The following is a 24819-nucleotide window of genomic DNA, read 5'->3' as shown; positions in this document are numbered from 1 at the left end:
AGTGGAAATGGGATGAAATTGGCATGGATTTCATTACCGGTCTCCCCAAGACCAAAAATGGAAAAGATGCTATATGGGTAGTGGTTGACCGTCTATCCAAGGTTGCTCATTTCCTTCCTGTTCGGGAAGATATTCGTGCTAGTCAACTAGCAGATCTATACATATCCCGGATAGTCGCTCTTCATGGTGTTCCCAAGAAGATCATCTCTGATCGTGGAAGTTTGTTTACCTCCAAATTTTGGGAAAGTCTTCAGAAAGCTATGGGAACTCATCTTTCCTTCAGCACAGCCTATCATCCTCAAACCGGTGGTCAAACCAAAAGAGTGAATCAAATTCTTGAAGACATGCTCAGGGCCTGTGTTATATCCTTCGGTAAAGATTGGGAAAAGTGCCTTCCCTTTGCCGAGTTCACTTATAACAACAGCTTCCAATCTAGCCTGGGCATGGCACCTTTTGAAGCTTTGTATGGCAGAAGGTGTAGAACTCCATTGAACTGGTTCGAAACTGGAGAAAGAAAGTTCTTTGGACCAGATATAATCAATGAAGCAGAAGATCAAGTTCGCATCATTCGCGAGCGCCTGAAAACTGCTCAGTCACGTCAAAAGAGCTACTATGATCGCCATCATCAAGAAGTGAGGTATGAAATTGGTGATCAAGCTTATCTTCGAGTCACTCCTCTCAAGGGTGTTCGTCGTTTCGGTATCAAAGGCAAACTAGCTCCTCGCTATGTTGGTCCTTTCCGCGTCCTTGCCAAGCGTGGTAATGTTTCTTACAAGTTGGAGTTACCTTCCAATTTTCCGGAAGTTCACGATGTCTTCCATGTGTCTCAACTCAAGCGTTGCTTCAAAGATCCTATCCGTGGTGTTGATCACGAGACTCTTGAACTTCAAGAGGATCTAACCTATCGAGAACATCCTGTTCGTATCCTTGATGAAGCCGAGCGTAAAACTCGACGTCAGAGCATCAAGTTCCTGAAAGATCAGTGGTCTAATCATTCTGAGCAAGAAGCAACCTGGGAACGAGAAGATCGTTTACGATCTGAGTACCCTTCCTTCTTTTCTAAAATCTAGGAATCTCGAGGACGAGATTCTTGTAAGGGGGGTAGAGTTGTAACATCTCAACCTTGTCTATTTAAATAAATGAGTGATCATGTGCATCTCATGCATGTAGCTTGCATTTGAGTAAAGTTTGCATCTCAATTTTCAATTATGCAAATCCCTCTCTATTTCTTTCTCACTCAAATTCTCTCAAGTTTTGAAAATCAGGTCACATGGAATTGTTGTTATTCAATAAGGCCGTGTGTGTTTATTATTCTCTAGAAAAATTTGAGTTTAAACAAAATTCAAAACAGATTTGAAATTGAATTTGAAAAGAGAAACAAAAACTAGAAAAGGGAAAATAGAGAGAGACCTCCTCTCTCTTCCCTGGGCTCAGCCCACCTTCCCTTCCCTCTCTCCTCTCCCTGGTCGAAGCCCAACACGGCCCAGCCGCACCCACCTCGGCCCAAATATCCCGCAGGGGGTTTTCTGCAAAAATGCCATCGTCTCCCCGCCGACCGAAGCAGGTCGCTGGCAGCACGCCGGCCACCCGATGGCACCGGCGGCCCCGATCATCCCCGCCGCCCCCGGCGACCTATAAAGGCTCGCCGCCGCCGCCCTGAACCCTAGCCCCACATTTCCCCTCTCCCCCGCGCTCCCCCGCGTCCGCAAAACCTAACCCTAACCTTGCAGTAGCCGGCCGGCCACCATCGATTCCGGCGCCGGCGAGCGTCCCCGACCGTCGCCGACCTCGCCATCGCCACCGCGGTGAGCTGCTGCACCTGCTGGTGCCCTCGCCTTCCCCTCTCCCTCTCTGAATCACCGCCACCACGAGCACCCCGCCCCGGCCGCCACAGCACCTCGCCGGAGGCCTTGCTCCGGCGGGCAATCCTCGGCCGCGCCGCCTCCTTTAGGTCGCCCGCGACGCGCAGAGTCGAACGCGCCCTCGTGCGTGTCCTTTCGCCCCTGGGAGCCTCCGATTGAGCTCAGCCCGAGCTCAATTGTGAGCTCATGGCCAGCTGACGTTAGCATGACGTCATGCTGACGCCATAAATGCCTTTTCTATTTTCTGTAATTTCAGTAAATCATTTCTGTATTTCTGTAAATAGAAAAATAATGACATGTGGGTCCCCTGGTCAGAATTTTAATAATTCCATAAATGTTTAGAAAAGAATAAAATTATGACATGTGGGTCCAACTTTTATTATTTTTTATATAATTTTCAGAAATTGTTTTAAAATGAATTAAACTTTGGAAATTCATAAGTAATTCATTTTAAATCAGAAAAATATAAAATTTTATATCAAAATGTTCAGAAAAACAAATCCTATTTAGTTATACATGTTTCATGCATGCTTGAACCAATTAAACATCAAGCCCTAATAGAAACCCTAAATCGACCCCTCTCATGTGCCGGAGTCGATGCCGAACCCCTCTAAATTCTGTCGATGCACCTAGGGTTTAACCTAACCCCTTTAATATGACATTTCATCATATTGTATGTGCATTGCATTGTACCTTGTCTTGATTGTGCTCTTCCTTTCCGGTGTTTGGTTCTTCATCGATAGGGACCGAACGCGAGCCTGAGATCAACGCCACCGAAGAGCAGCACCCGAACAACGAGGGACAAGGCAAGCCCTAACCTGGTTCATATATGGTTTCGAAATGCTTTTACTTCTGGTTCTTACATATTGCATCCGCTTCAAATATGTTTTATCGGCAGTTGTAGATATCCTATGTGTGCATGTTCCATCCTTGTAGCCCAGAGTTCCTGATCCACCGCTCCCATCAAAACTAGGTCTGAGCTTGTTCGCATCGCTAGAGCCGTATTTATGATATGCTTAGCCATGCTTAGCTGTTGAAGTCTGATCCATCCGGTTGATGAATCAGAGCTACAAATGAACCTAGTTTGTCAGGATGACGTGGTAAGATCAGAGATGATGTTAATAAACATGCTAAAGGCTTGGATGGGCCGCCACATGGGGATGTGGTGATTTGACTCGTTCTCGCCGATACTAGGACCTGAGGTTCTCGCCTTCGGAACCAAGACTGAGCGTACAACCACACGGGGCCCATGGGAACCCCTTGGCCCGAACTTACCTAGCTTACCCATGAGTCAATTAGTTTGCGAGTTCCATTTGCCATACGCATGGGGAAAAGGTGGAAAAGATTTTCAAAGTGTATCATACAGGGCGTGGCCGGGGTGAAGGATGCTGGAGGCATTGAACTGGATCCCCTGCGCACAATGACCGGGACCGCCTTGGAGAATGGCTACCTACGATGACGGAGCTCCCCAGTTAGTTTGACTCATGGGATAGGCGAAGTAAGGGAAAGGTTTTGGTCGACCACCCTCTGCCGGCACGCCAAGGAAGCGTGTACATGACGGCGCTAAGAGTCGGTCGGCGCGTGTGGGTAAAGTTGTACACCCCTGCAGGGTAAATCTTTTCGAAAAGCCGTGTCCACGGTTAAGGACGACTTGGGAAAGAACGTGGTGATCATAGACAACTTGAACCTGATCGTAAAACTTGATATCTATGTGTGAATAAGGATCCCTTCTTAGAGTTTCGAGGGGGTGATCCTAGGTGACAGGTTCAGGTGATGATGAAGATTCGGTGGATTCAACATGATGATCTTAGAGCTAGAGTTGATATCGCTCTCTTATCCCTTTTGAAAATGGTCTAAATAGACGAGCTTCTGCTCCCCCTCTTTACAAAGGAAAACTGGCTTTCTGCAAAATAAGCTCCACATAAAGCCTCGCATACCCGCTTTGCTAACAGGTTGTACTAAGTCTTGCTGAGTCCCTGTACTCAGCTTTGCATGCTTTATTTCAGACGAAGTTCTTCCAACTGATGGTGGCTTCTACCTTGACGTCGATGAGTAGTTCGGAGTTCCTCAGGCGGCAGCCTGAGACTTATGGGCTGGGATGTCGCCTTATGTTATGGCCTCTTAGGCCCTTTGCAGTCTTGTTATCTAGATAACATAATTTGCTTTCCATTGCCTGTTGATTTGTGGTCAGTGACCTCTGCGTGTAATAAATTTAGATCTTAACTCTGCTAAGAGTTGTAATATATTTGCTTTCAGTCGTAGAGTCACTTTTGTGTTACCGATTCTCACCCTGTAGGCCCTAGAGATCTAGGTTAGGCTTATGCCAGATGTGATATCTGGGTTTGTCTAGCCCCGACCTCCGGGGTCGCCACAGACGGCTGCCCCGAGCCAAGCCAGGGTCAGTCCTCCACCGGCTGGTGGTCCTTTTGAGCCCGATAGTCAGCCCGACAGTCAGCCCGAGAGTCAGCACGTCAACGCGTTGGACATCGATCAAGCTCCAATCGATACGTTCATCGCTGGGATGGAGGGCGACGGGGTTTCTCCTTACAAGCCACCCGCCGATCGTATGCTAAAGAAGAAGTTGTTCCTTTCACAAGAAACGCCCGAGCAGGAAGACACTACCGCCTTCACCGCTCCACCCCGAGTTGGGCTTACCCCGAGGACACTCCTTGGTGCGACCACGGAGGGTATGAAACAAAACGCCACTCCCAGTTGCAATAAGAAGAAGGGCAGGAAGCGGAAGAAGTCCGGAGATGTTGCCGCAAGCAAGAAAGTGGTTAATGACAAGTTGCCGACCCCGTGGAGGAAGATGCATCACCTAGGCCAGCCTATGCTGCCGGCACACATTGTCCAGCAGGTGACGCCGGATATGAGGAGCTTGCATGATGCTGTTCTAATGAAGGAGGACCTACTTCTTCAAGATAGAAATCCCTCGTACCCGGTTTTGACGGCCAAGGTGCCCACTGGCTTTGGCTTTGTCACCACATACCCTGCGGACTTGATGTTCATTCGATATGAAGAAATCTTCAGGCTCTTGAACATGCAACAGCTCGACCGAAACTTGGTCCGCCTCGTATCGCTCAGAACGGCGCACGATATCGCCATGGAGAACACAGCGCACATCGCTATCATGGACCCCTTCTACATGACTCCAGGTGTCGTTCAGAACGAACAAGCGTTTCTAGCGAAGTACATCAAGGATTTCTTGGTGTTAAAGAAGGATAAGAAATGCTTTGCCATACCATATTTCCGCGAGTAAGTATTTGGTTACTAGAGTACCCTCTATTACATTCTTTCATGAATTTCCTTCATAGTTGATCGAGTATGATGGTTTATTTCCATTTTGCGCAGATTCAAGTACTGCACCCTCCTCCTCTTTCGCCCGTATCATTCCCATGTCAGTTATCTCAACTCCGGGCTTGATCCGGACAAAGACTTCACCGACCTTAAGTCTACACTTGATAAAGCCCTCAGCGGCTTCATAGCCGAGGTTGGCATCGACAAAATTAGGCATGAGAAGAAAGTTAAAGGTTGCTATGTGTGCAACCACATAACCAAGTTCCCCTGCCTCAAGCAATCGGCGCATGACAATGGGATGGAGGCCTGGTTTGCCATCCTACAGATGAGGTCGATTATAAGGTCTCAGAACGATCTCTTGTTGCCATCCAGTCTTCAGCGGATGTTCGTGAACATGTCGGCCACCAGCGATGAAAACGTGGGAGCCGAGTTCCGTGCCATCCAGCGGACCATTTGCACAATACTCTGGAGGGATGTCTGCGGTAATGGTGGCTTGTTAAACTATGGTCCCGCACTTTCTAAGGCCGAGATAGAAGGCTGATTAGAAGATGGATGTGACGACAGAACATTCAACACGCTCGAGGGCATCCGTCCCTACCCGCCGAAGCCGACTTGACTCAAAAACTTTTGTCCTTTGCAAATGTTAGTCATAAAATTACTTAAGTAATTTCCAGGCTTTTTCTTTGCACTACTCTATGTTATATCTCTCTCTGCTAATGTACTAACAACTTACATTTCTTTTTTCTGTGTTTGCATAGATGACGTACTATGTCGTCTACCACGGCAGGGTTCCTGGAGTCTACGAGGACTGGGAAGACTGTAGGAGGTAGGTCCACCGTTTCAGCGGCAACAGTTACAAGGGGTACACCACTTTGGAGGAGGCGGAAGCTTGATACGCCAACTTTCGAGCGGGATAGAGGAGGGAGATGTGGAGGACCCCTTTCATCGTGATGATGCTTGCCGCCACCGCCTCTCTAGTTTACTATGTCATTGTTGTTTAGGTCGTCGACTGGACTTATATGTATTTGTGTACTATGTGCTACTTCGAGTCGTGATGTTTGAACCATATGGTCAACTATCTACTATCTAAACTTGTGTTATTAATGCATGCATGTTATGAACATTTGGGGTTTTCTATGTAACTTGTATCTGGGTATCTGGCTGTAATTCTAGTAATATCTGTGTTATTGATTGATGTGTGTATCCTTGTGTATGTACTGTATATTCTGGTGTATATACATTACATTTCGAGTTTTATTTTTTTAATCCTATGATCAATACCGCCGGCGCTCCTAAACTATACCCCTGGCGAAATTGGAATCGCCAGCGGTGCAGCCGATTACCCCTGGCGAATTGGTAAGCCACCGGTGCTAAGCCAGTACCGCCGCCGATTTGAGAAAAGCGCCGGGGATAACGACACTTACCACCGGCGATTTGGAAAACGCTGGCGATAAGGGGTTACCACCGGCGAGGAGGTCGCCGGCGAACACGAAAACGCCGGCGGTAAGGGTTTCTGGTGCGCCGGCGGTAGTGCAATTCCTAGTAGTGAATAAAGCGTCATTTATCGAAAAATATTTATGAAAATTCTAACATCACTGTCTTTCTGGATCATTCCCTCTTGAAAACAAAAAAAAATGCTAGCACCACCGAATGCTACTAGGTGCCACTGCCATGAATTGTTTTGCGAAGAAGCGCCATACGCCTACGTTTTAGACTAGTGATGACGCGTAGTTCCTACAGGCGGTGGGTCGGCATAGGTTCCCTGCCGTGCGTGCGGTGAAACTTCTTCGCCGTGGCATTCTCGCCAGACCATCCCATTATTGTTTGATCTGAGAGGAAAAATGACGCGAGTGATCAAACACTGTAGTAGCTCTTTGCGTGTACGCCAACTGCTCGTGTCCTGTGTGTCTTGCCTTTCCATCGGATCGTCGAGGGTGAAACAGTAACGCCACGTTATTATTCCACACCATTTTGCTAGAGAAGGTTGTTTGATCAAACCATGTAAAGTTTGATCAGTTTCTTTGAAAAAATATATCAACAAATCAATAATTCTCCATCTAGCAACCTAGATCATGCATTTTGATGCGCCGCTCTTTATGCTTTCCATTCAGCAACTGCGTGCACACCAGTCTTGAAGAACAAGTTTTTGAAATCCCGTTTGATGAAATCCTACACCGAGAAATGGGCAGATTTTCGGGATCATCTCGGTGCAATTGATCGCCCTTGTTTGAGCTCATCCTCGCCGGTTTCTTTCTCGTAGACCTACACCGAACAGCCTCGGCAACACCGTGTGCGATATCGACAACGAAATCGTGGTAGCAACCTTCTCGGACGTGTGCTTTACATCTCTTTCCTTTCACTACTACTTGCTCCGTATGCAAATCTACTAGAGCTTGTTTGATTCGCAGGATTTTCACAACGCAATAATAGAAAAAAATACAAGATTAGAACGTTTGATTGCACAATGAACGTTTGGGTCCACAAATGTTTGATTGCACTGGAAAACCAAAGAAATGTAAAAAAAAGCTAGAGTGAAGTAAAATTTTCCTCCAAAACATAGTGCAAATGAATTCTTTGTAGAAATTCCAGAGGATTGCAATCCTATGAATAAAATAATGTTTGCAGGAAAAATATCTATAGAATTAAATCCTACACCATTCCTTTCAATCAAACCAGTCCTAGATATGCTAGATGCACGCCCCTGAATTTTGTAGTACTAATGTTATGTTAATCTTGGTAAATAAACTCAATCGAAATAAATTCTTAATAAGCTAATATTTTGTGGATGGATGGAGTACATATGGTCTACCTATACAATACACATACAGCTGCCTTCCTCGAGGTATCTGGTACTACAAAGAATCTAATCATACCAGAAGAACAAGGAAATTCACAAGGAGCTCAGCACCTGCGGCTGGGCTCCATTTCTACATTCCATTTCTTGGCAAATTCGAATTCATTGGTAGAAAATTTTACATCGAGCACGATGCACTGGCACAGGGGCGTGGCAGCCACCCTTTGGTGGTGTGGTTGGCTGAAGCAGGCAGAGAAACGGCCAGAGAATTTTATATCTGTCAGTGGCCTTCTGCTCTCCATGCATAGTATTTCTGACCAGGACTATACTCACGTCAGTGGAGCTTGAGGGCAGAACAGTGGAAAACTTGAATCGAGGAAAAGCCGGACCACCCGGCCCGAAAAGGCCGTGACGCTGCCGCCGTGGACCGGCCGGTCGGTCACGGTTACGCCCAGTAATAATAAAACCGTAGACTGTCGCTCCATGATGAGTTGATGACCTTGGTTCCTTTCCATGGAAGTCAAAGGCTCCAAGCCACAACTGTTAACGACGGCTGCATTTGGGAAGGCCCATCTTTGTAATTTAGCTATTCCTTTAAGCGCAGTTGTAATTTAGCTCTTGGCGCCACGCTGCTGGCATGCTAAGACTAGCGAGTGTGTCCATTCTGTTCAGTTTAGCTCATGCTGCGGATGATTTGGTTGTTGTGGGTGTGATTGGGGGGTATGATTGGTGGCGCGTACCGCCACTTTTGCCGACCTAAATCTTCCACTAAATTCGACTTGAGATGTAGGGCGGCTATAGCTCTCGTAGCTCCAGAGAGTATTCCTGTAAAATCTAATTTACCTAGTAGCCGAGTTCTCTCTATTATACCTTTAGATATGTATGCATATTGGTCATATGAATTATGGAATGATCTCAGGAGCCCTTTCAGCACATTCTCGAGTTGCTCTCTCAACACTGGGAGATGGCCTCTTACAGTTTCGTAAGGATTTCGAGCCATTATTGTTGAACTTACAAAGACAAAGTAGCAGGCACGGTAATTCATTCGAGGTTTACATGTATGGAACAGGCAAAGATGAGACATGTATCAACCAAAGAAAAAAAAGATTAGAATCGAAAATCTATTCATTTAGATTCTACTAGGCCGCCATCCCATAGCCTGGAAAATAAAATTTTGAGTACCCATAAGCATTATGTTGAAGTCAAGTACCAAGGTACAAGCTTTTAGGAAAAATTTGCTACATGACATCGTTATTTTCCTGCATTTGCTGAAACAAACCGCTCGATTATGTCTTTGCTAGGTACCATTATAATTTTGTGACACATTTGTCAGTACCACCAGCCTAAAAACGAAAAGTTTTGCCAATACCTAAAAAAAATGTGTTCTCTAATCTGCACGATCCACAGCTAACACTTGGCAATACCTAAAAATAAAATGTTGCAAAGCCCACGTGCCAGTACCAGAGCCTATCTGAATGATTTTACTACCTGCCAAGTTCCACCGAGATTCTGCATTCTAGCATGGCCACGTCTATGGATAGGTTTGTGGCGTCGTCCACTCTCTTGTCCATACTGCTTATTACAAACAAATACTACTACTCCAGGTATGGAGTAGCACTTAGCTGCAGGTCCATGTAAACATGATGAGGTGATCAGAGACTCATAACGTCCACTGACTTTGACAATACATGGCTATGTCAATGGAGAAGGCTGGCAACAATATCAGATTAACGACTGCCGCTGACATCATTGCAGATGATGAGGCACTACACGAGGTAAAGCAAACCGGGGCATGATGGCAAACATAATGGACATCCTCAATGTCACTTTGATGTGTTAAAGATTAGATGACATGATCTCAGCGATTCAGTCCCTGCTCACTACTACCCTACTACTTGTTTATAGGGGTAAGCACTATTTTCACTTTGAGGCGTATCATTTTTGTTTTCCGAAATGAGAAACACTTCAGGTTCTGCATCAATTGATGCACACTTTTATTATGTAGTTTACAATATGTAATTGTTACATTTCATGGATTACATAAGGTTGATACAAAAAGATCAACTATCTAAATAATGAAAGCATATAGCAGTCAATCTATTATTGCACTGCCAAACAGTTCAGATAGAGATATCCTTAAGAGTCGTCAGCAGACGATTGCATCTAATAACCATAAGCTTTAACTAGTCCTCTTAAAGCAAAAATAATCATAGCTGGATTCGGGCATATCTGTGATTCTCATGATCACAGGACCAAGAAGCCCCGGAAGTTCCCGAGAAATCTTAGGGTCATCGGCAGAAGCAATCCAAACCTCCGTGGATGTCATGGATGCGCTCATATTAGCAAAGCAACAATGCAGCATCCAACTACCACTTACCAGGGAAATAATAGTAGGAAACCTAGAAAGTTAACCGTGACTGAAACTGAAGTTAACCCCGAGATTATCTAAATTTATCTGAACGAGTAGCGGCAAAAAGAGACCTGTACCAAATACAACTGCAGCTTGCGGCAGTGGCACAGACAATACGGCTAGCTCACCAGACAGGAAGGCATGTTAGTAGGGTCGTCGACATGGTTTGGGCATCGGAGGGGCAAGCAACAGTAGACGTGCTCTCTTCCCTTCTGCCACCACCACACGGCACAGGCATGTAGCTGATCGATCATGGCTGGATTCCTAGTTCAATTTACGGACATTCTTTTCCCGAGTTTACTATGGGGTTGATGCCAAAATAAGATCAGTGCTACTTGTGGACTGAATGAGTGTCGTCACAGGGAAGAGCACAAAGACAAAGAGATCACGTGCTGAGAGAGATGTGGATTTGTGATGATAGTATAGAATGCCGACTAGTTTATATTAGAATTAACATTTATAATATAGTATAGCTTACCTTTCGACCTGACAGAGTATGTGTTTACTACTTGTCTATGTACATGTGTTGTGGTGGAAGTAATTAACTTGTCAAAAAAAAAAAACTTGTAAGAGCATCTCATCGGTGCCTCCCAAATGCCCACAAATGGTTTTTGGAGGTTCTGGGCCAAAAACGCCTCCCAACGCCCCCAAGCGTTGACAGCGTGAAATGCGGGCCGATAACTCGTGCCGGTCCTATAGAATGGAGGTCGAAGGGGGGGGGGGGGGGGGGGGGGGGCCCCGGCAACGTGCTGCACGTGGCACGTGAAAAAAAAACCATGTAGGCATGTCCTAGCAACGAGAAAACGCTCCCCAAACCGCCTCACCCCTCTTCCCCATAAATCGCGGTTCCTCTCCACCTTGTGAATCTCACCTGCCGCCATCCTGCATCGATGTCGATAGCTCCCGCCAAGGCTACGTAGCAACGGCTCTCTCCCGCCTTAGCTTCTGTCGCTAATCTCGCTAAGTCTGCCGCGCTCTCCTTCGCCGCCTATCGTCGGTGGTGGCGGTTACATCGCCACACGTACCGTCCGTACCCAAGCCTAGCACTGAGCACCACATCTGCAGCCACTGCGGCAAGCTGCCTCACCAGAAGGAGTAGCCGGTTGTTTGTCCGTTTTGTGTGGTCGATGGCACAAGAATCCGGCCGACACCACCACACAGCCACCACACACACAAGGTGCTTGGCGCATTGACAAGGTGAGTGTTTTTTTTCTATTTTTGGTCAGAAAAAATAGTTAGGATTCAAATAATTGATTGCCTCGTTGTGTGATCCGTAGAAATGGATAGCGATTATGAGATGAGATGGTTCGAAAGTTGATGCAAGAGAAGGTCGAGGTGGCAACTGCGAGGAATAAACGCCTCCTTCTCCTTTTCTCTCTTCTTCGCCTACGGGCAAAGCTATAACCGCCTCGCATTGATGGCTATAATATATCGAGGGGACATTTGGTATGCTCCAACCTCGTTTTGCTATTATCAGGTACCCTTCTCTAACATGTTTTACTTCCTATATGTGGGAGGTGATAAACGCATGCGTGATCATCCATAACATGATCATCGAGAGTGAGCGGGCTAATCCGGAGGCCGAGTTTGCAGCTTTCATTACCACGCACCAAAAATTTCGTGACGAACATGTTCATACCCAACTTAACAATGACAACGGAGCATTTGTGGATGAGGAAAGGAAACTCCACTTGATGTGTCTTGCACTATTGAGTTGCTTAATTTTATTTGTTTCAACTATTATAATAAACTATTTGATTTGATGTGTAAGATACCACATTTATTTGTTTCAAATTATTGTAATAAACAACTTATTGGTTTGAATTACGCAATTTAGACTGAAAAATATTGGGTGGGGGGGGCTCTATTTGTGTGGGCCCACCCCAAACAGCGGTAGTTTCCGCCGGCAGCCCCCAAATGGCTCTTCTCACACCAATAGGTACCTAAACAAAGTGCAAAAGGACACTAGTTTCATAGGAAATAGACAAACTATAAGAGATATGTACGATCAAAAATCGTGTTCGTGGGTGATGGGGGTTGCTTCTTCTCGAACCAAACCCTTTGTTCTTGCTCCCTTAGGCTCAAGTCGATGAGCATGATCCGGTTCTCCTCTACGAGTAACTTGGCCTTGGCATCAATGGTTTGAATTTCCATAGATCTCTTTGTGAGGTTGATGAAGGTAGCACATGTGGCATCTTTCTCCTTGCATCACTTCTCATCCCTGTTGGCTAGTGCCTCCTTCTCCTACATCATGACCTTCAAGGTATCTCTATGCAAGTGCGGAAACATAACACTTGAGATCTGCCTTGGTGGCATTGTGGCCTCTTGGACGAGATGGAAGGGCACCATTAGTTGGGCCTTCCACTTCAACATCAATGACCGCCGATGCGGGTATCCTACCATTCTCGGGACTCTCTTTGTAGACCTAATAGCACGAGTTCTACTTGGGTCGTTCCTTGAGCTCTCTCCAACAAAGGGCCGTTGTGTGGTACTTTTTTATGAATGACCGTTAAGTAGTCCAAGGCTTGGGGTGCCTAAACACTTTCTTAGAGGAATTAAATGTAAACTAAAGTACATTACCATATTGAAAAGGTCATTAGCCTTACCACATCTACATCACCGAGGCTTCTCACGGGGGCGGGTAAGCACGTGATCAATAGTTGCGCAAAAGTTGTTGGTGTCTTGTTTGATGTACCCCCATCTCTTTTTGATTAAAATTTGGCTGCGGTCACTATGAATCCGAAAGGGAGAAAGGACCTTTTCTCACGGAAATCTTGGGCGAACTTCCTCCAATATGATTTCCCCTTTTGCTCCGCACCGCAAATTATATATTAGCTAATTGCTTTCTAAGACCGACAAAGGCATTGGTCCTCCTTACCCGTGTAGCCAGCGGTCCTCTAGCTCACCTCTTTTTTCCATCACTGGCATGGGCATTCCCCTCGGCACCATCCTCATCCATGGCCAACTCGCCCTCATTATCGGTATCATCATTCGGGACGGTTTCCCGTCCCGTAGTATGGTCGTATTTCCCAAACAATGGCTCCTTGTTGATGTCGTATCCCTCGCCTTGGGGTCCTTTGCTTGGTCCCAATGTCGTCGTCCAGGATGAAGTCATCACCATTGATCATCTTGTGCATGTAGGCTTCATCATCCTCGGCATAGTAGGCATACGCATGATTGGCCATCGCAAGCCTAGTATAAAATGCAAGTGGACGAGTAAATAGATGGTTGTGGCCATGCCTGGTCGCTTGGCATCGACGATGTCATTCCACTGTACAACTTGCGAGGTACGAGCAAGTTCGCCGGCGGGATCGCCTGTGGCCTCTTGCTAGGTGACATGCCTGATATGCTGGGCACATGGGTGCGGTTGAGGTCAAAGCCAAGGGCAGCTATGGAAGAACGGGACCTCCGGCGATGATGATTGAGACATACCGAGCCAGGAGGGTGGCTTCTGTCTATGAGAATTAGTGCATGGCATAGCAGGCTACAAATAGGGTGCATGACGCTAAACAGGCGGCTTTGCTACTGGGAAGTAACCGAGCTTGTCGAAGAGGTGGCGGCACCGAGAGCCTGGACTTGTCCGAGCGCCTCCTTGATTATGAGGGTGTCATGTGCGATAGCTATAGAGGTGAAGAACTGGGTGTTGGCGTTGGCCTAAATGGCCATGGTCAGCTCAACAATGTCGTTTGCAACGGCGTCTGCTGCTAGTTGGTCCTTCTTTGCCCTCGCGATGACACGCTAGGCACCACACTTCTTGGTCTCCTTCGCCCGCTCTGCCGGTCCGCTCTTTCTACGCTGCCTTGGCCTTCATCTTGCATCCCACGGGCGGGGCGGGCATGAGGGGGAGGAGGCACAGCGAGGTCCATGGTATCGACGGTGTCCTCCATTGCAGGCTAGGGCTTGGAGTCCACAAATTTTTGGAATCCGAGTGTGGCGGGACAACGGGAGAGGAAGTCGCTTGTGTGCCACTGGCGGGTGTACCCTGAGAGTAGAAGAGGGGGACACACGCAAATGCGGTTGCCACCCGTGCCTATGCATTTCTAACCCAAACTTGGGGTTAGAATGGGTCACCGCTGATAGGTTGGCCCTTTCATGTCGGGTTGTTGGGCTAGTTTTCCCTGTCCTCCTGTCTGCGCGAGCAAAAATGGACCGCGTCGGCACATTTGGGTAGGTTCGGTAGAGATGCCTTAACATTTTACACCTGGGAAAATTCAAATGGAGGTCAAGCTACATGAAAAAAAATCATATTTTGATTTTTTTTAAAACGTAGGTGTACTCAATAATGTATTCTACAAACATGCAAAATCTCAATAAAAACTTATTTAGGCTACACAAAAATAAAAAATGTGAATGTGGATAAGTAAATAGTGCATATTTTAAATCTATATACTATTGTCATATTTGTTTCTGTGTAGCGTAGAATCTGAGGAATTTCACATAGGATATATCATTGACTACATCCAAACTTTTCATCTATCTTTTTGAAGTTAAACTTGTACATGTGATTTTTTAGTTCAGTTTTTTTTAAGTAGAAAGCTATATAGCTCAGTTTCCATTTGTGCGCACTCCCCAACAGATATACCATACCAAAAGAACAAAGAAACAGTCAGAAAAAAATAAGAGCTCGGCACCTGCGGCCGCGGGCTCCATTTCTATACTCCATTTTTTTTGCCCAAATTGAATTCGAATTTAAGTGCAACATGGAGCACGACGCACTGAGACAAGGAATGGCGGCCCCGTGGTGTTGTGCGCTGGCTGCAGCAGGCAGAGAAACGGCCAGAGAATTTTATATCTGTCAGTGGCCTTTTGCCCTCCATAGTGTTTCTGACCAGGACTATACCACGTCAGTGGAGCTTGAGGGCACAACAGTGGTAAACTTGAATCGAGGAAAAGCCGGACCAGCGGCGGCCGGCCACGTCCGGTAATAATAAAATCAAAGACTGTCGCTCCACGATGCCCTTTTCACTCTAGTTCAAAGTCAAAGGCTCCAACCCGCAACCGCTGCATTTGGGTGAAGGCCTTGAGCCCTTGACCTCATATTTGTACTTCAGCTATTCCATTAAGCGTATTTGTAATTTAGCTCTTGGCGCCACGCGTGCTAATGTCCATTTTGTTCTGTTTAGCTGATGTTGTTCACGATTTGGTTATTGCGTGTGTGATTGGGGGCTTGATTGATGGTGTGCTTACCCCACTTTTGCCGTCCTAAATCTTCCACTAAATTCGAGTAGAGATGTAGGGCTGCTATAGCCTATAGCTCGTATTTTCTTGTTTTTAAGGATATATTAACACTAAGGTTGATATCAATTACAGACCTCTGTGCAACAACATAATAACCGAAGAAATCTTGTCATTAAGAGCCAAAATGAAAAACAAAAACCCTGCCGAAATAATCATAATCTCACAGGAGTAGTTGCACTTTCAGTGGTGACGAATAGCTCAGTATCGAAAAAGCTTCTCTAAAAATAGCATCTCGAGAAAGAAGACAGTGCACCACCTTCATCGACCGGTCTAATCAGTAAGGTTAGATCCTATGTTTTCATCCTAGAAGAGGTCCAATCACCTCACAATGCTCCAACAAGAAAATAACTAGAAAGCCACCACTCTAAGGTACAACCACTTAGAGTTAGATCTAGGATTTTCAGCCCCGTAAACTCCGACACGGAGCTCAAGCACTGCCAAGAACACTACCAAGAACATCAGCTCCCCTTCTCGAGAACTCGTGCTCCACATTATTACAGTCATACCTAAATCTAATAAGTACAAAAGCAACCGGGACGTGAGGGCAAACATTATGGCCATCTTCAGTGTCGCTTTTATATGTGTTATAAAGATGAGAGGAAACGAGTTCAGTGATTCAGTCCCTGCTCAGCAGTGTACTCTAGTAGCGTTTACAGGGGCAAACACTATTTTCACTTTCAGGCTTAACTATGATTCTTATGATCGCCAGCCCAGCAAGTACTGCTGGAAGTAACACTGAGATTCTTAAGGTTCTAATCGGACCTGAGCAATCTAAACATCATAATGCGCTCATGTCAACAAAGAAGCATTCAGTTTACCAGGCGAAATAGTAGGAAATCGGCATCCAGTTTCACAGGCGGAACTGAAGTAAAACCCAGAGATTATGTTAGTTTACCTGAAAGAGACCTACACTAAATACAACTGCAGGCTTCAGCTTGCAGCAGAGAGGAAGGCAGAGTCGCAGACAAAACGCTTAGCGAAACAGACAGGAACGCATGTTAGTAGGGTCGTCGCCTCGACATGGTTTGGCCATCGGCAGGGGCAAGCAACAGTACGCGTGCTCTCTTCCCTTCTGCCACCACCACACAGCACATGCATCGATCATGTCTGCATCCCTAGTTTAAATCTTACAGACATTCTTTTCCCGAGTTTATTACTATGGGCTTGATGCCAAAATATGATCAGTGCTACTTGTGGACTGAAGGAGTGTCGTCACAGGGAGGGGGCATACAGACAAAGAGATCACGTGCTAACAGAAGTGTGGATTTTCCATAACGGTATAGAATGCCGATTAGTTTATAATACTAGCATTAACATGTATAATTTGGTATACGCTACCTTTCGATCTGACAGGGTATGTGTCTACTACTTGTCTATGTTCACTAGTTCTGGTGGTGGAAGTAGCTTGTCAGGTTCCCCTCTGAAACTGGCTTAGCTTACCCAATCTCCACTGAAAAATGAGCTTGGATTTGTCACGGCGGTAGCAAGGGTTTCACTGAAGCGATCTTCGCTCTGTGTCATCTGGCATTGCAGCACTGCGGCCTCCCTTGCTCCAGCTTCTCCCAGAGGCAGAGCATCTGCCCCGGCGACTGGTAGTGGGCGGTGAGGTAGTCGTCGACGCAGCCGAACTGGCAGAACCTCGCGCTGTGGACGTACTCCACGCCGGCCTTCGCCGTGCCGTTGAACTGCCCCACCCACATGCCCACGCTCACGTCCTCCATCTTGAACAGCTGTGGCAAAAGCAAACATCCCAATGCAATCATTAGCTAAAGGGTCACGCTGAGCGTCCCCCAGGGGATTAGATTTCTAATCCCCCGGGTGGACAGCCGTTGGATTAGCTCGATTGGACCGTCCAGATCATGACACGTGTCGCGATATCGCCGGTCCACTTTTGCTACCATAATGTACCAAAGTAGCAAAAAACGGTTCGTTTGTAGCAAAATCAACACAATTGTAGCAAAAAACGTTTCACCCAAAATACACACAGATCTCGTCGGAGACTCGCCGGAGACCTCGCCGGAGACGATGTAGCGAAAATGTTGTACTATTGTAGCAACAAAATTCTGGTATTGTAGCAACACCGACCTCATCAGAGACCTCGAAAAAAACTCTCCGGAGATGTCACCCGGGAACTCGCCGGAGGCGTCGCCGGAAACCTCACCGGAGACATGGTAGCAAAAAAAATATGCTAAAGTAGCAAAAAAACACAAAAAAAGTAGCAGCTTTTTTTTTGTTATTGTAGCAAAACCGATCTCGTCGAAGACTCCTCGGAGACCTCGCCGGAGGATTATAGCAGAAAATAAAGAAGAATTGTAGCACCATTATATAGAACAAAAGTAGCAAAAATGACTTCATCGCAAAACTCTAGCCGAAAACCTCGGACCAACAAATGTGTACTCTTATAGCAGAAATACATAACAATTGTAGCACCATTTAGAACAAAAAAAAAGTAGCAAAAAAATGGGGCAGGAGTTGACAACCGGCACCGGCAGCAAATCGGGCAGAATACAGTGCGGGCGGCTAGTGGAGCAGCAGGAGGAGCATGGGGGAACACCAGCGAGCGGCAGGAGTAGCAGGAGGTTGGGGTCCCGGCGACGCACTGAGGTGTTGGGGGACCTGGGCGCGAGGAGGAGGGGGTCCGGCGGCGCACGGAGGTGCTGGGGCTCCGGCGGCGCACAGAGCTGCTGGGGGTCGACAGCGCGAGGAGAAGTTGGGGGGCGGGGGCTCGCAGAGGTGGTAGGGGGCGGTGGCGCGCAGAGGAGGTGCGGGCGCGGCGGCGCACGGAGGAGGTGGGGGCGCCGGCGGCGCACGGAGGAGGTGGGGCGCCCGGCGGCGCACGAAGGAGGTGGGGCGCCCGGCGGCGGGTGGAGCACGGGGAACACCAGCAAGGGGAGAGCACGCCGTGGCGGTCGAGAGAGATGGTGCGAGGCGAGCGGCACAGAGGAATTCGCGATTTGGAGAAGAAAGTGGAAGAGATAAGATGGGGGGCCCACGGGCGGACGATCCGAGCGCTGTTCCCCCGGGGGAACGTCAGCGTTTTCCTTAGCTAAAACCACCCCTACCCGCAAAAAAAAAAAACCACCCCGTGCACAAACGAATACAAGGTGATAGATACAACTTTCTTGGCTTTTCTGATATGGGCCATCTTTTCAGCCCGGCCATGATTGGGCCCGTGCCCTTTTTCATGTTTTCAATCAAAAGTTGCATCATCCAAGAGCACCAGCACGGGTAAACCAGTTGGTGCTTCACTCTCGAGTACTTTTGCGGAATGTAAAATGCAGCCACTGCATACGGAATGAACACCAAGAATGTTGAAGTGCAGAGAGCTTACATTCAGTCTGCCCTTCTCCATTTCGGACACGACGAAGTTGGCGATGTCAGAAGAAACAATGTAGCCAGGACCATCCGCGTAGGGTGGGTACGCAGCTCTGGGCCACTCCTGGAATTTGAGTGGAGAATGTTAGAAGAGTTCAGCAGGATAGCACAGGGCAAACTCAATAATGGTGCACTGAGGAATCCGCTAACGACGTATAGTCGGCCAACATGATTGCACAAGACAATAACATATTCATGTGGACAACAGATACCAATTGCTCATGTGGTTCTAAGGAAGTGATAGCAAGTCATGTGTTTAAATAATGTCTTGTTTTGCACTTCAAGGACAAGAACACCCGCTGTCTGTTCTGCTAAATCCAGGAAACTGTACTAAGACTGATAGCACAGCAGGCTGTTGGTGGAACCGGTAAACCGTTGAAATTGACTCGGTCAACAAAAGTTAATACTACTAGCTTACCATCTTCTTTCAGATAAATTTAAATTTTTTAATGCAGCTCTTATGTGCTCTCTTCACAAACAAGTACTCTTGATTTGTCTCTCTGATAGATACACTGTCAGTATGAATATCACAGTAGCATTTAATTACTTTTGGTCATTTAAAAAAGATACGAGTCAACTAAGAGTCAATCTGTGTAACTTCAAGATAACATTTGGTGGAACATCTGCAAAAAACAGGAAAAAAATTAAGTGCAGTGGTTCACTTCACCTCATATGAGACAGCCCATTTTCCTTCTCGGAGTGGTCTGTGGTAGTAGTTCATGTTCCCCACATAGAAGCTTTTATCATCTGGGATTTTCTTGACTTCAGCCATAACTGAATCGAGTCTAACGAAGGTATCATCATCGCACTTCATGATGTACTTCGACGAAACAACGCGAGCCTTCCAAGGACAAAGTGAAAAATAAAAGATTAAGAGGTGACATTGCATAAGAACTGTCAGAAAGATACTACAAATACAATGTGGCTATGTTACATCCATCCTTGTGCTACATACCGCGTATTCGCAAATGGCAACAGTCTTCAGAACAACCAGATCGTAGCTATCGACAAAAGGCACAATGATAATGTCCCTGAAGAAATCAGCTTCTTTCTTCAAATCTTCATTAACTTCCCTTTTTCCATTCTGCCCTGAAACATGGTTCAGTTATAAATCTCTTCATGAGAATAAGTGAAGAAAACTACCAAAACCAAGTGGATAGTCATTACCAAGGCAACGAAAAAACGAGCCATGGTATTAGATGAATTTCGTACTGCAGACATCCATGATCTCCTCACAGCCATACGCTCAGTGAAGTGGCTTCCTGCTGAAAGAATGCCTATGAACAGCTCTACAGGTTCTTCAGGAGGAGGGGCTTTCAGTTCAGCCAGCAACTCCAGATTTCTTTGTACAATTTTAGGATGAGCCGTGGGTAATGCACCAGAAACCATTGACTCAACCTCAATATCACCATTTACTTGCACTGTAGTGGCATCCTCAAGAATAAAGCCCTGAAAAGAACATATTTAATGCATGGGCACATTAGACAACCTCTCCAAAATTACAGTGGGGAGGAGATGATGTTCTTATTGAAGTAAAAACATATATTAAATCGAACCTAATCTACACTGAAACAACAGCAAGGATGTGCACAATTTCCAGTTAGACAGTATAGAAGCACTCATCATGAGACATTTCAGAAGGAAGCACTACTTACAATGCGATAAGGAAAAGATGCTACATGCCTTCCATCAACTTGAACATTATAACCTTCCAAACCAGCGCTTATTGTTAGAATAAATAATTCACCCTCCACAAAAGGATAAGGCCAATCCATCAAATCTCTGCTTCTGTGTCCAGCAACACGGTTACGCAACCCCATCCTCTTCAACTCCTCAAATGTACCACCAGTGTTCCAGGCCCATTGCTCACATTTCACCAATCCATCAACTGCACCAGGAAAGCAATATAAGAAATTCTGGCAACAATCAGCAGATAAACTATCGCCATGTTGAACATTTTTGCAGCTCATTCTCGAAAAAAACATTTTTGCAGCTCAAATATTTAGGAAAAACATTACCATTAGCCCTATAGCATTTCAAAATAATTTACCATCAAATTAGCAAATTGAATCTCATACTACATATGGAGAGGTCAACTAGCAGTACCATATATGATTCTCCTCTACTCCTACTGGAGTTAACCATGTAAAGTAGAAAATGGGTGCATTTTGCCATGAAATCTTGTTGATCTAAGGAATGACATGCTATGGAGGATCTAGTAATGGTACAGTATCCACTGCGGATCACCGATCTAGTTAGGTTTTTTAGATGATTAATGCACTAAGTTAGCCTTGGTTAAACTGGTGAGCACTCCAATTGTCACTTGTCAACCCTGAGCTATTGCAAAAGTTCACTTCCGAAACCGTTTTCTTTTTTAACCTTGAGTTCTTGAGTCCAATTACTTCGCCCCTTGGCCCTATCCAAATGGTTTTGAGCTGACTTCGCAGCATGTGGATGAAATGTGGCATCACTTGCACACATTAGCACCTTATTGACAACAGATTAAGTATAAAACTCAGGGATTAAAACGCATGAAATTGTAGAAAGATCAAAAAACACTGAGACTTTTTAGGGATTTCAAAAAGTGTCAAAAAAAGTAAAAAATTGGAATTTTCGGTGCAGTATCAGGTATCACACAGATAATTCAGAAACATTCATAAATTATTGAGTATGATGGAGAGGATAGGTGTGGGATAATATGCCTCATCTCTACCTAATTATGTAAGTCTTTATAATTAAATATCACATTGATGAATTTTACAATTGATTTACGATCATACAAATTCAACCATTATTTACAGTTTGAACACACATGATGATGTTATCTCCATATTAAGCCCTGAGGAATATTACTTTAGTTGACTTTTATATTTCTCTTTTCTCTATCTTTTTTTTTTAATTATTCAGATTCTTACTGAAGCTACTAACATGCATAAGCTATGCTAGTTGTCAGCCACGTGTGGTATGAGTCACAGCAATGCTTAAAAACAACAGTTGACAAGTTCAGAATAAAAAACAACTGTTTAAAATTGAACTTATGCAATAGTCAGGGTTGGAAAGGGACTCCCCCACAAAAAAAGGGGGGATTGGTAAGTGGACATTCTTCTTGAACAAATGCTGGAATGGGAAGTTTCATCAATGCCTAGTCTAGTCTTCCTATCTATTCTCGCCAGGGAGAAACAGAAGGGACAGCGGAATAGGACAGCATGAAGATTGCCATTAGAAGAACAAAGAAACAATGGAAGGAAAACCTATATACCAAAGGTGTCAACGTCACAGAAGTTCATTTTCCATATGTATAAATTATGATGCAATGCACCTCAGCAAAATATAAGGTGCGTACATGGGTCATCAACAGAAATGAGGCAAGGTGGCAAGTCTAAGTTTTATCAGAATAAAGAATTATCGGGAGAAAGGGAAACATGTCATCTAAGTCAAGAACCACATATGTGTGCTGAACCTAACTCATTTAAGCGGGGGGGGCTGTATATGCAATCCCACTACACAGGTACATGTGCTCGTGGATCTTCCAAAGAAATTACCTAATAGCTCCTAGGTATTCAACAAGCTAAAATATACTAGGAGAATGGTAATTCTAATATCCGTGCATGAATCAACAGAAGGATCTTGTTTCACTCTTGGAAAAAACATCCAGCAAAAAATCCCCAAATATACTCCTGAAAACTTGAAGACATCCAATATTTCTTCCCTCATGTTAACCTTGGAAATGTTTGAATGGCATCGGGTACATCAATGCCAAAGGACATGGATCAAGATCAGTAGTTCTACCTAAGTTAGTACAGTTATCAAACATGGAGAGTGATGATAATGCACTTTTTGGACAGTCCATTTCTCTCCCCACACATGAACACCATGGTAGGCATCATATTAGAAACATTAGCGGCACAGGACATAGGCTACGAATGATTGAAAATTACCAAAAGGAATCCGTAGCCTTTTCACCAAACCTAGTGCTACGATCGAACCATAATTCAGGTTAAACACCAACCGCGAAACATGACACTGAATGCAAATCATCACCGCCGACGCACAAGGCACTTGGTTAATTACCAGCACGTCAGTACTAGCGGTAGCAGTAGCACTATTGAACAACGAAAAGCCTAGAGCTACCGATAGATTGGTTGGTAATAGTAATAACTAACGACTGCACTGCACTGATCGTCCTGTCTGTGTACTGCCGCTATATATCAGGGTGGAATCACCAGGTGAATTCTGAAGGTGAAAAGTGAAAGGTACACGAAGGGAAGCAAGTGAGGAAGGTACGCACCGGTCTCCTCGTCGGAGCGACGCCAGCCCTCGCACCGCTGCGCGGGGCCCCACTGGCCGCGGAAGCGGGTGTTGAGCTCGATCACCGGGCGGCCGCTCCAGTCGCCGCGGAGGCGCGGGTTGAAGTGGAGGATCGTGGACGCGGCCTCCGCGTCCCCCGCGCCGCGCAGGTCCACCGCGAACTGCGCGAGGCCGCCGCCGGGCACCCGGCGCGGCGAGGCGACCACCGTGACGTGGGAGCCCAGCGCGAGCCCGCAGGGCAGGGCGAGGACGCCGCCCGCGGCGCGGAGCGCCTCGCCGGACCGCGCGACGGAGGACGGGCACCGGGGCGGTGGCGCGGCGGTGGCGGTGGCGGTGGCGGAGACGGAGAGGGCGTCGCGGAGGAGGCGCCCGCCGTCGCGGAAGGCGCGCGCGGCGGCCGCGTGGAGCGGCGCGGTGGCGTTGAGCGCGCGGAAGTCGAGGCGGGAGATTTCGAGGCGGAGGCGCGGGGAGGAGAGGTGGTGCGGGCGCGCGTCCTCCTCGGCGTGGGTGGCGGTGACGGTGACGGTGACGGTGGTGGGGCCGAGGCGGTCGGGGTAGTGGAGGGAGAAGGTGGCGGCGCAGAGCAGCGCGGCGAAGGGTAGGAGCAGGAGCAGCGGCCGGAGCCTGCGGGCGGCGGCGGCGGCTGCGCGGCGCGGCGGCCGCCGCATGGCTGGCTTGGTGTTGCGGGTGGGAGCTGCGTCCGAGGATGGAAAGGTGCGCGAGCCTTGGAATTTTCGTGGGGTTTAAGAAGATGCTGCTCTGTCTCTCGCTAATTCTACGGAGAGGTGTCATTTCTTTCCTCTTCGGCGTGCGCTCTTATTGCCGCCGCTCTTCTTGCTTTGCTTTGCTTTTTTTTTTTTTTTTTTTGAGAAAATGCCGACCCTTTACTCATTTAAGAAAATGTTTACAGGTAAGTTTAGCCCCACAGGCGGGTAATTAAACCAAACATGGCGACCAACATGTAATGTCGTTCCTAGGCGAGCTAATCTGTGTGCCTCTTCGTTCATATTTCGTCTGTCATGTCGGAAAGACGGATCACCACGGGTGGTAGCCAGCTCTCTGGTTTCCTTCAGAATATGACTGAATTGGCTCAGACTCCTGCCTTGAATCCCTTGGATCACCTCTAGGCAGTCAGAAGCCACCATGACCTCATTAACCTGAAGATCCATTGATAACGCAACAGCTTCTCTACACGCCAAAGCCTCCAAGCAGCCTGGGTTTGCTTTGCTTTGCTTGTGTACACTCGAAATGTTTGGGTTTGCTTAGGGCTTTACATACATGTACCAGAGAGTACTTTCATCTCTAAAAGAAAAATGAGATGTCATGTACCAGTAGCTTTATAAAACAGTGAAGCTTGAGGTACTGCAACTTTAGACTAAGGGACTAATTTGGAGTACAAGAAATCTCAATGAGAGTTTGTACAAAGGGTGTGTCTATGTCTCAGCTGACTGAGATTTTCTTAAGTCTCAGTCAACTCGGAAAAGTGCAACTACAGTTCAAAGAAAAGTGCAACTCGGTTCAGTTGCACATTAAGT

General features: G+C 46.5%; 1 protein-coding gene across 1 annotated transcript; it reads right to left on the bottom strand.

Annotated features, from left to right (window-relative positions):
- Window positions 1–16765: 16765 nt before the first annotated feature.
- On the bottom strand, window positions 16766–23998 carry LOC127293364 (hydroxyproline O-galactosyltransferase GALT5). Its single transcript, XM_051322960.2, has 7 exons — window positions 23265–23998; window positions 20632–20864; window positions 20144–20425; window positions 19932–20060; window positions 19644–19817; window positions 18933–19040; window positions 16766–17331 (listed from the first exon to the last, which is right to left on the bottom strand). Exons 1-7 carry the CDS (start codon window positions 23950–23952, stop codon window positions 17119–17121), a joined length of 1827 nt encoding a protein of 608 aa, XP_051178920.1. The 5' UTR covers window positions 23953–23998; the 3' UTR covers window positions 16766–17118.
- Between the last annotated feature and the right edge of the window lie 821 nt (window positions 23999–24819).

The sequence above is a fragment of the Lolium perenne genome, chromosome 4, assembly GCF_019359855.2.
Source record: "Lolium perenne isolate Kyuss_39 chromosome 4, Kyuss_2.0, whole genome shotgun sequence".
Taxonomy (NCBI): domain Eukaryota; kingdom Viridiplantae; phylum Streptophyta; class Magnoliopsida; order Poales; family Poaceae; genus Lolium; species Lolium perenne.
This window is presented reverse-complemented; position numbering and strand designations above follow the sequence as displayed.

Excerpts from the sequence above, each read along its gene's own strand:
- LOC127293364 (XM_051322960.2), bottom strand. The coding sequence starts at position 23,952 with ATGCGGCGGCCGCCGCGCCGCGCAGCCGCCGCCGCCGCCCGCAGGCTC. Across the intron at positions 20,061-20,143 it reads CTCGTTTTTTCGTTGCCTTG|AATGGAAAAAGGGAAGTTAA; the intron begins GTAATGACTATC and ends GTTTCAGGGCAG. Across the intron at positions 17,332-18,932 it reads TGGAGAAGGGCAGACTGAAT|CTGTTCAAGATGGAGGACGT; the intron begins GTAAGCTCTCTG and ends CTTTTGCCACAG.